The sequence below is a fragment of the Petaurus breviceps genome, unplaced genomic scaffold, assembly GCF_028583685.1.
Source record: "Petaurus breviceps papuanus isolate PSGF00001 unplaced genomic scaffold, PetGlider_PUasm1.0 91133, whole genome shotgun sequence".
Taxonomy (NCBI): Eukaryota; Metazoa; Chordata; class Mammalia; order Diprotodontia; family Petauridae; genus Petaurus; species Petaurus breviceps.
Genome location: NW_027187419.1, coordinates 99,583,660 through 99,595,670, shown reverse-complemented (window position 1 = coordinate 99,595,670; position 12,011 = coordinate 99,583,660). Strand labels below are relative to the sequence as shown.

Genomic DNA, 12,011 nt, shown 5'->3' with positions numbered 1-12,011 from the left:
AGAGAGAGAGAGAGACAGAGAGACAGAGAGAGAGACAGACACAGAGAGAGAGACAGAGAGAGAGAGAGAGACAGAGAGAGAGAGAAAGAGAGACAGAGAGAGACAGAGAGAGAGAGAAGCAGAGACAGAGACAGAGAAGGAGACAGAGAGAAGGTGTTGTTAGAGGGGGAGGAGGGATGGGGAATAATCTATTTAAGAAACAGCATGTTTCTCCTTGGTAGAATAAGGATATGGGATGCTAAGTGCAGCATCTATAAAGCTGGTGACAGAAATTTTACCCTGTCAGAAAAGTGGTGGCATAAGCCTGTGTCTATCTAATTTGAACTGTATTTTTTTTGCATAAAGAACCCCAGATTTTAGAAGTCTCAAGAAAACTGGCCCTGGTTCTATATACTGTCTCAAGCACATGGTTTGATTGCCATAATTTCCAGCCACTTTCATCTCAGATTCCAGGTTTTTGTTGACTTCCAGAAGTCAAATTTTTCTACCATGCTTCAGCAGATCTATTTTAATCAGGAGTTCAGAAGAAAGAGACAGATCATCTGGTCACTCTGGTATGGTTTAAAAAAAAAAGAATCTACTGAATGATTATAGATCTAGTGCTGGAAGGGACCTTAGGGACCATCGAGTCTATCTGCCTCCTTTCACAGAGGAGGAAAGTGAAGCACAGAAAAGTTAAATAATTTGCTCAGGTTTACACTGCTAGTTAAGTGTCAGAAGCAGGATTTGAACTCAAATCTTCTTGATGCTCCATACAGTATAGTATACTGTCCATCGAATTACTCAGCTATGTAGGACTATAGAGCTGGATCTAGAATGGATCTAAGAAGCCATTAGGGCCATCAGGTACAGTAGATAAAGCACTGGGCTTGGAATCAGGAAACTAAAGCAATCAGGGGTAAGTGACTTGCCCAGAGTCACATAGCTAGTAATTGTCTGAGCCCGGATTTGAACTCAAGCCTGATTTCAGGACTGGCACTCTATCCACTGTGCCACCTAATTGTCCCATTTTAGGTTAGATGAATGTTTTTTTTTTGAAGAATGGCATGCCATATTTTATCCTCACCAAACTGGTTCATCTTTGCAGTTCTATCTATTTCCCTACCTGGAACTTATAGACAATCTATATTGTCTAAGTATACTTTTAAATTAAGTTTCTGGTTGGCAAATTTGTATAGAATATGAACATGTATTGAAGTTCACTTTTGTGAAGGATTTTCCAACTACTTTCCATTATAGAGGCCTCATTCCTTTCTTCTTTTTCCTTCTCACCCCCTTCTACTCTCTTACTCTGTTTCTTTTTCCATCTTATGTCATATTCTTCTACATTTTATTTCTTCCCTTGTCATAGACAAGTGGTCCCACTGGGCTTTGCTTCATCCCAATAATGACACTGCAGACTAATTTATAATCTGCTTTGTTTAAATGCTGTAGGAATTTAGACCTAGAAATGGACTTTCCCTTCCCTTACTGCCAGGCGCTTATGACCCGTGGTTATTCTTGGTATAAAAGTCATAGTCTTCAAAGGACCAATCTATGGCATTTTAAGTTTAACAGCCCCTGACTTTACTGCCCTCCAAGGCCTTTGCACTCTGAAGCTGTGACTATCTAATGCCAAATAGTGAGTTAAGAAGTAAAAATTCTAGTTAGTCTTAACATCTGATTTTGTTTTGTTTTCAATGCCAATGTTGGGTTTAATGGAGTGCCTCACTGAACTGAATACTGGTTATGACACCATGTAGACAAGGGGTGAGAATATTTTCACTGGCCATTTACCTGCAAAAATTCAATTCATGAATTCATAGAAAAAGCAATTTAATTTGGTGTGAATGTTTTCTTAAAGAAATAAAAATAGGGGGGCGGCCAGGTAGCACAGCGAGTAAGAGCACTGGCTCCAGTGTCGGGATGACCTGGATCAAATCTGGGCTCAGATACTCAGCACCACACCCAGAAATAACTGGTCGTGTAACCTTGAGCAAGTTACTTAACCCCGATTGCTTAAAAAATAATAAAAATACTTCAACTGATCTACCATTGAAATTAAAAACAGGGAACATAAAACTTTGTTCACTGAGCACAACACATACTAAATAAATACCTTTAGTTTTTGGTTGTGGTATGTTAAATGGAAAAAAAGTGAAAAACAGAATAAATGTAAGGGAAAAGGAAGGAGATAGGGAGGGGGAGAGAAAGTGAGAAGAGCAGAGCAGATAGAGGGAGAGAGATAGACATAAAGAAAAAATAGAGGAAATTGAGAGTGAGAAAAAGAGATGAGGGAAAGGAAGGAGCAGACATTGATATAGATATAGACATCGAGAGAATAGAAGCAAAGGAGAGAAGGAGATAGAGAGTGAAAAGAAGGATCAGAAAAATGTATACATATATACAAACACAATATATATATACATATACACACACACACACATATATATATATACATATACATCCATACATCTATACATGTATATGTATGCAGAAGAGAGAGACAAAGAAAAAGAAACGAAAGGAAAGAAAGAGGAAGAGAGGTAGATATACGAAGACAGAAATATTGCCGGGATTCAGTAGATTTTTGAGGTCAAGGTCAAAACCCTTCAGTTCATTTGAGTTCTGGGTTTTAGTGTTAGACATTCACTCCCTTTTAAATGTTAATTAGCTGCTTCACTACTGGTTACACATCTTTGACTTCTCTAGCCCTCAAACCTGAGAGACTCTACTCTGTTATAAGCAAAGCAATCCACTAGAAAGAAAATGGCTATTAATATAGAAGACATGACCCGGATAGTGCCACCTTGAGGAACAGATTCAATCCAACTAAAAGCAGAGTTTGGTTCCTACTCTACCATAGAAACTCTGAATAGAGGACAGATTGTTTGCTGTGCAGGTGTACTTACAGGTTCAAGTAATGTTCTCAGCTAGATATACCAGTCTTTTTTGATAAGTAACTGAAAGTTCAACCACTGAGCCAAGTTTCCATCCAACCTTTCATCTCATTCCTTTTTGTTGTTATTGTTCACTTTTTTTCAGTCATGTCCAATTCTTTGTGACCCCTAGTTGGGGTTTTCTTGGCAACGATAGTGGAGTGGTTTGCCATTTCTTTATCAAGCCCATTTTATAGACGTGGAAACTGAGGCAAACAGGGTTAAGTGACTTGCCCACAGGGTTGTACAGCTAGGAAGTTTCTGAGGCCACATTTGAACTCAGGAAGATGAGTCTTCCTGATTCCTAGCCTAGTGTTCTGTCCACTGCACCACCTAGCTCATTCCCAATTTTATTTTAAATGGATGTTCCTGGTTGATAAACAGAAACCAGATGACAGGACAGTTTCAAGGTAGTTATCAATTAGTTGTGAAGAGCTCTGGCCTTTACTCTACTTGAATGTACTGTGCTGTACTGAGAATCTGCCATTGTCTGGGAATGTTCACAGACTACTTTGCACAATGAATCCTGACTATATACCAAGTGTTACCTCCATGAAAACTGAGACTGATGCCTTATACTAAAGCTACAGAGCCAAGATGACCTTAAAACAAAGGTTAAATTTCCTTGTGACAAGGATAATTCTAAGAAGAAAACTCTGAGGTGTTCAAAAATCTTTGATCAAGATGAACAGAACTATCATATGAGAACAAGCCAACTAAGCTGCCAAAGAAAATGCAGAAGGATAGATGATAGATTGCATATACTCCATACCCTGTGAAGTTTTTCTCGTCTCTCATCACTGTCTGGGATGCCCCTGAGGCTTTGAGGAATGTACCAGAAGCAGACATTTGTGTGCTCAGGCTGTGGAGACAAAAACAATGATGCAGTAAAGAATATGAAAACCTAAGGAAAGGCTTTCTCCAACCCCAAATTCTTACTTAAAGTCATATATGAAGCTTTCAGATTTCCAATAGCATGGCATGTTTGAATAAATGTTGCTATGTACTAAGTAGAGTAACATTTGATATGCATCACCAGGGAATGAGAAATTCCATATATGAACATTTTCCAGATAACTGAAAACTATCCCTTTAAGCAATTAAATTTAAAATATATGTATGATATAATGTTTGTATGCACACAAATTTCTTGAAAATCTTTTTTAAAAGTATAATGCACTTCCCTGCTCTCTAGTTCCCTATACATAGTAGGTGATTAATAAATATTTACAGATTTCACTTTATTTACAACTAACATAATTGAACCTTTTCTTGATAACTCAGAACAGGAGTGTGGTGGAAAATGTTTGACAACTGGCTCACCCCCTCCCCCAAAAAAAGAGTACACATGACTCACTTTTAAGCTTAATCTACATTATTTACATTTTCCATCACTTTTTTTTTAAAAGTTCAGATAGTCAAGGAAATAATAAATCAAGCCCTGATTTGTAGAGTTTACCCATTTCTGAGGTGTAAGTGTTAAAACAAAATTCAACAATTGACTCTCTTGATTAATTCAAATTGGTTCCGGCATGCCTCTGCCTCAGAGTCCCATTTATGAGCATGCATTTTTATGTGGTGCTTTAATACAGTAATGTCCTCGGGGACAACTGGAATACTTGGAGGTTTTTTACCCTTCATTACATGGCCTTATGATTGCTGTGATTTTTTTTTTGAGTTCTTGTCTTTCTGTTTATCATAATTTTTCTGTCCTCTCCCACACTAATTGTCACTTCTCCCTGCTGTCAATATGACTGTCCCATAAAGTTTTTCCTCTTCCTTCTAATTTGCAGTGATCTAAGAAACTGAGAACTTGTTAAAGTATAATATATAATATAAATATAATATATAAAAGGTAGATAATCTCTGAGTGATGTTCTGAAGGACTCTCCTATGAGTAAAATGCAGCAACTAAGAGTTATTCCTCAATAAATAAGTGGGCAAAAAATAAGAATAATTTTCAAAAGAAGAAATATAAAGCATTCACAGGCATATAAGATAATACATTAAATAACTAATAATAAGACAAATGCAACTTTGAGTTTTTAACTAACATCTATCAAATTGGCAAAGATAAAAGTCAGAGACAATTAAAAACCCTGTTTCAAAGCCTCTCTGACAGGGATTATAGAAGCTGTTACTATTTCTTTAAAATCAGAAAATCTATAATTTGCAGTTGTAACTATAATTCAATGAGAGGCTGGAATCAGGGAGAATGTGTGAGTTTAACTTTGACGTGTGGGAATCTATGAGAAATTGTGCTGAAAACCAATAGAAAGAAGGTAAAGAGAAACTTCTTTCTTGGGAGAACTGTCTTAATTTATTTTATTTTATTTATTTGCTTTTTTTGGAGGGCAATTGGGGCTAAGAGACTTGCCCAAGGTCACACGGCTTTTTTTGTGTGTGTGTTGAGTGTCTGAGGTCAGACTTGAACCCAGGTCCTCCTGACTTCAGGGCCGGTGCTCTATTCACTGTGCCACCTAGCCACCCCTCTTAACTTATTTTATGAGGAAACATTAATAAAAAAAAAACTTTATGAAGAGTCAGTATGCAGAGATATTGCTAAGAATGAAGACTTCAGGGCAGCTGGATGGTGCAGTGAATAAAGCACTGCCGCTGGAGTCAGGAGGACCTGAGTTCAAATCCAGACTCAGATACTTAACACAAAAAATTCGACATGTGACTTTGGGCAAGTCACTTAACCCCAATTGCCTTACCTTCCCCACTCTGGAAAAAAAAAAGCAAAAGAAAAAAGTAAAGGAGGACTCTATGGAGGAGGTGGTTTATTGGGAAATAATTGTGGTTTGTAAAAAAAATTAAATAATTAGTAAAACATTTTAAAGTTCAAGAGCTTAAGAGTATATGTTTTGTGATCTCCTTTGGATGTTCTGAGTGCTAAATATTCTTTAACATTTTATAGATAAGGATTTTTAATATCTTCTAGATAAACACATATCTCCTAACTGTATTTGGTTGTGAAATTTTAATTTACTAGAAATTGATCCCATTTAACTCAGTCTAATACATTTCAAATTTTAATCTGTGTGATGTTGATCTATTAAAAAAGTTACCTTTTATCCTTATTCTTTTCATGGGGTTATAGTAAAACTTCATTTTAAAGCTGATAAAGAGAGGACACATACAGCATCCCTAGTAAACATTCTGAGCTATAGTGAGGAATATACAATGTACTACTGTGTACTTGGGCACACGATTTGATCTGTACTATAATCAAAGGTGTGGTATAGTGAGAGACTATATATAAACACGCACACATGTGCATATATACACATATTTGGATATATATAGTGGAATTTTTTATAATACCCAAATCAATCCAATGACAAATAGGATCACTAAAGAATAAACTCAATACTCTGCATTTTTCTGGATTGGCCACAGCATTTTTATTACTCATATACCAAAGGGGCCATGGACACAAAGATGAGTCTAGCAGTTAGGTCCACTTCCTCCCCAGTGGAGTGTGTTTCACCAATATAAAGCTTTACAAATGTGTTGAAAAAACAAGAAATAAATTATGTGTGGCCCAGAGCTAAAAGATGAATGGGGAATAGTACAATGCTGGGAGAGAGACATACAAAGTTTCATTGAGAGTATAGGTAATAGGACATAATGAGCAAGTTGTGATTAGAATATTCTAAGAACCAGTACTATAAGCTGAGTAGGTGCTTCCTAGGGTCCTGCCTAAAGACAACATTCTTTCCCAGGAAAACACATTTCCCTATAATTTCTTCAGTAGCAACACCTGTTCTTCCCCCAAGCTTTGGCAAAGATGCCAAATTCTCCAGAAGTACAACAAAATGAGAGGCTTGAAGTCTTGATTTCACCAGAGGCTAGGCTAGATGAAAAAGAACTCATTGGAAGAATGGTGGAAGCATCACAAAGGTAGTTTGTGTAATTGCTTTTAAAATATCTTGATTTTTTGAATCCAATGTAGTCTGGAGGCAGAGGGAGAGAGGAGGTGACTTTTTTGAGGGCCTTACCAATTCTATGATTCTATAATGAGTAGTCAACAATCTTACCGATTAGTACATGCTCATTTTCTTCTGTTCTACAACCTGGATAAGATTTGAACAGGATTTCTTTTCTCTAATTCCTCGCACAGATTTTACTATAGTCAGGCTTTATGCTAGTCATTTTGTTGGTGGGACCTTGTGGGGGAAGCTGCTTTGAACTCACATTAACAAGTATTAAGAATGGTGTTTGGCAGCTAAATTTCATCTCCATTATGCCTATGACAACTTGACAGAGAGTCATGTGCTGTGGCTCTGGAAGATGGGGTTAAATGATTGTTAAACAGATATCTCTCTGAGAATTTGTTTTGGAGAGAGACAGAACTCACATTTATATCCTGGATTATTTTGAGAATTATATAAATTATATTAACCAAAGTTTGTCCCAAAGAAAAGATGTGCCTCCCTCTTTTCTTTTTAGAGGGCAAGGGCTATGGATATGGAACATTGCAAGTCTACCAGACTCATTCCGTATGTCACTTTTGCTGAACTATGATTCTTTTTATTCTTTGTTACTTTCTTGGTAGGAGAGGGATATATTTAGAAATAAAGGTATGTTTCAGGGGGGAAAAAGATGGTCTTAAAATAAAAAAAAACAGTTTATAAAGGGTTAATTTCAGAATATAGATTCCTAAGGAAAGGAGGAGGGAAAAATTAGATTTATCTTGCAGGAATGACGATTTTAGTTAGAGATGAATTCCTGATTGTAGAGATTAGGAGAGATGATTACTACTTGCAAGGGAAGATGTCAGCTGCCATTTCCCAGAGCCCTTGAAGAATAGGGAAATAGGTCAGTTTCACAGCTGTCCTAAATGATTTCTACATGCTCTTTCCCAAAGGTAGATGGGCCAGACTAAGTAATTACTGAACGCATCCCTAAAAGGAAAGACTATTTGTGAACGTGCTAGTGTGTCTAATGATGCCATTTCCGATTTGAATTCTGGGTCAACCAAAACAACATCATTAAAAAACATCTCCAAGATGTCTTAGACAGTAGTATTCTTGTGGGCCAAAGACCAATGATGAAAACTTAAAAGATTGTTCAGAGTACAATACCTGGTACTGTGGACAAATATGGTCTCACAATCATCACTAATGAAAACATTCAACAAAACAAAAGCCTTCAACATATGCTATTGATAGTTAGGATAGACTGTGATGACTTACCTCACCATCAAAAACCATTTCAAATTCTTCTCTGTTTTTAATTTTGTCGTAGAGATACTCAGCCAAATCCAGGCACTTGTTGACCTGATTTTCAAATCCCACTGTGCCCTGTTTTCAAAAGAAGAGAGATATTAATAGGAATGGATCATCTCCCCATTTATGTATTAAAATCATTGAATCTTAGAGGTGGGAGGAACCTCAGAGGTCATTTCATCCAGTCTCTCACCTGAAGTATCTGTATTACTTGAAGTCTTTAAAATGAAAATATTAGAGTGTGAACCCAAGCACTGTGTGATTGTCTTCATTTGTCACAAGGTAAAATATTATTTTTTGAAATAATTAAACAGTGAAAAAGAACCCACAGTAAAAAAAAAAGTCCTAGGATGAGGATATGACAGCTCAGAATGAAACGTGGGGGCTTTCTGACATTTGAGTGGCTATTTACAGCATAGACTTTATCTTCCGAAAAATTCTATTGCCCAGTGGTTTTAGTCGGAAGTCTTCTTTGCTTTGAAACATGCCTCGTAAACCTCCACCTTGAACTTGAAAGCATTAAGTGAACCCTGACCAAACATGCCTTGCTCCCACCCCACACAAGCAGCTGTTCTTATTAGTGTCATACTTTTCTCTTCATCAGCAGGCAGGTGGCAGAGAGCCAGCCACTGGTCTTTATACATTCCCTGGCTTAGTAGGAGTCTTGGATATTTCATTAGGTCCAAGTATTGACAAACTAGTCAGTCTAGACAAGCATAAGCTTTGAGAGTTAGGCAGGAGTGCAGAGTGTTTGCATGGGTTGGTGTTAGCAAGGAGAACAGATGAGCTCTCAGAAGGGCTGATTTGGGATTAACTAATAAGACTTTGTGGGGTTCCACACTGCCCAAAACTACATGCTTCAGACTAGCTGGTAGTGGTAGGTTATCCACTTTGCCAATTATCTGTGATAAATTACTTGTGAGTGGCCCCAAGGCTACCTCCCCCAGCTTACTATACCTACCATGTACTCAGAAAATAGGAAGTGAAAACATTTCTATCCCACTTCCTGGATTTCCTCCTTGTTTACCTTAGCTTTCCACATCAACCAAAACTTGAAAATGTCCACATGACGGCCACACTGTATGGCCTTGTCTCCAGTGTCATAGGAAATGTCATACTGCTTGTCTTGCTGGAATAGGTACCCTGCACACATCTGATTACATCCTTGGAGTATGCCCTGGGGGTGGAACAGAAGTATTTGGATATTGTATTGCCGATCTTCTGAATCGCGACTGGATGTATGAAGGGGAGGGTATTTGGGATGACACACAGCTCTTACTCTCCCCTCCCCCTCCTCGCCCCCTCTCCCCTCCCCCCACCAAAAAAAGCAAACCTTTTCCCGCACGAGAATGGCAGAGCATTGTAACAGAACGCCCATCATCTTGTGAGGGTTCCAGGTAACTGAGTTGGCTCTGGAAGGAGAAGAAACTGGTGCTGGTAAGAGGAGATGCAGACAGCAGGGTACAATAAATTATGTCCTTGGGAAGTTATCACTGCACGTTCATAAGCTGATATACTCCTCACCCACAACCCTACTTTGATTGAATAACTGTGTATGTATGTTTGACCTTTGAACACGGTGTCAGTGCAGTGACACTCTGCCACTTATTGCTAGGAAAGTGACTCAGACATTCTTCCTTCTTGTTCTTCTCCATAAAATGGGCTGATGATGGATCTAACCGCATGTCTACCTCCCCATAATAGCTGGCATCTATATAGTGCTCTATGAATATCATCTCATTTGATCCTCACAACAACCCTGGTGGGGGGCGGGTAAATGCTTTTACTACCCCCATTTTACAGATGAGAAAACTAAGGAATAAAAAAGGTTAAGTGACATGCCCAGGAGTGGCAGAAATCTCACTGGCATATCCAGGATGGCTGCTAGCACAGGTTCTTAGATCTGCTTTACTAGGAAAGGTAGCTGTTAAAGGGGTCAACAATCTTTTTTTAAATTACATTCACTAGTTCAGGGGAAAAGTCAGCACCCTGAATTTGAGAGAAAAATACACACAGAGAAAATACAAGCAATGAAACAAAGACCAACAGACAGGGCTCTCACTGCCTGAATCAAAGCAATATTGCTATACACTTTACATGCATCCCTGGATCCAGAGAGCCTTTACATTGGAGCAGGTAGGGAGCTCTGAACATACGGCCACTCAGAATCTCCACCAGTGAATCACAAGATCCTTCACAAAGGGGAGCCCCCAAAACAAAATACCAACTCAGAGTATATACATACTTCTCAGAGCCAGAAGGTATCACAACCCTTGTGACTCAGTGCTTAAATTAGCAAAAGGTGTAAGCCTTCCTACAAGCAGGCCTCCCCTAAGCAAGCTTCACTTAATGGACTCCATGAAAGGCCTATTAATGAAGGGGGAAGATCTTATATCCCATTAACATTACACCAGGGTCACACAGTTTGTGTCTTGGTTGGATTTGAACTCAAATCTTCTTGATTACAAGTCCAGTGCACTCTAACTGCCTCTACTGGGAGGTATGAGGCGATATTCCTAAAAATGCCCATAGACTAGTCAACTATAAAGTTTTGCTACATAGTAAGGTTATTTAAATGCTAAACGATCACAATCTTACCATCTTCATTGTAACCATAATTTAACAAGTAAGGTCTCCTAGTATCCTAATCACCTTATCTAAGACAATTAAGTGACTAAGGAGCACCTTAAGCAGGATTTTGAAATAATCCCTAAGTGAAATAAATAGTGATTAACACCCTGGCACTTTTGCTTCAGTGATACACGGGCTTATTAAAACTTTTGTGTGAATCTGATGGACTCTGCCCCCAATAATAATGGTTTCATTTAAATGTTTGTTTGACCTTCTCATACTATGCCCCTTACCCAGAATTCAACTCTCGTATGTCAAAGAGATCTTTTAGTGGGGAAAGTATTTATTGGGTATATTTGTGTCTGTAGAATGTGAATAAGGCATGAATAAACAGAGAAACTCTGAATAATTCCTTCCTCCAAAAATTATAATGAAGAAAACAAATCTACTGTAGAGCAGATCTGCAAAATATTCAGGCAGAAAGTAATGGATTTTATCTCATCCCCAAGGGTCAAAGTTTGGATCCCTACTTAAGCCATAAGGGCCTCAGAGTGGAGGGGATGGGCTAAGGGCCACTGCAGAGGGCAACAGCCCGTTTGTTCTTTGTACAACAGACTGTCCTGTTCTTAAGGAATTATATTTGTCATAAACTTTTCTGAACATCCCAGAGATTCTAAATAAACAATATGTTTATGCTTTAAATAGAAAATAAGAAGATAGAGTCAAAATTTTATTTTTCTTTAGGTAATGTAAGCTAATTTTTTGTTTTATTGGGGTTCAGTCATTTCAGTAGTGTCCAACTTTTTGTGACCCTATTTGGGATTTTCTTGGTAAAGGTACTAAAGTGGTTTGCCATTTCCTTCTCCAGCTCATTTTACAGATGAGGAATTGAGGCAAACAAGGTTAAATGACTTACTCAGGGTTACACAAGTAGGAAGTATCTGAGGTTGGGTTTGAACTCAGGTCTTCCTGACTCCAGACCTGGCTCTCTATCCATTGTGCCATCTAGCATATACATACACACATGTATATGTAACATACATATACACATGTGTATAGGTATCTATGTGTATATATATGTGAGCATGTGCATATATTTGTGTGTATTATATATAATATGTAATCTATAATAATTCATATATACTACATATATAACATATGTCTAGTATATATGTGTATGTGTATATCTATCAATCTACCTATCTCTCTCTCTATCTCTCTCTATCATCTATCTATCATCCATCTATCTATCTATCTATCTATCTATCTATCTATCTATCTATCTATC

General features: G+C 37.9%; 1 protein-coding gene across 1 annotated transcript in view; it reads right to left on the bottom strand.

The window, feature by feature from the left end:
- The window catches only part of GAD1 (glutamate decarboxylase 1), a 55,524-nt gene that overhangs the window by 4,775 nt on the left and 38,738 nt on the right, over nucleotides 1–12,011 (bottom strand). The window contains exons 12-15 of the mRNA XM_069080677.1: nucleotides 9,486–9,564; nucleotides 9,180–9,329; nucleotides 8,120–8,227; nucleotides 3,691–3,780 (exon numbers count right to left, since the gene is read on the bottom strand). Coding sequence (XP_068936778.1) covers nucleotides 3,691–3,780; nucleotides 8,120–8,227; nucleotides 9,180–9,329; nucleotides 9,486–9,564 — 427 coding nt within the window. The remainder of the gene's footprint in view (nucleotides 1–3,690; nucleotides 3,781–8,119; nucleotides 8,228–9,179; nucleotides 9,330–9,485; nucleotides 9,565–12,011) is intronic.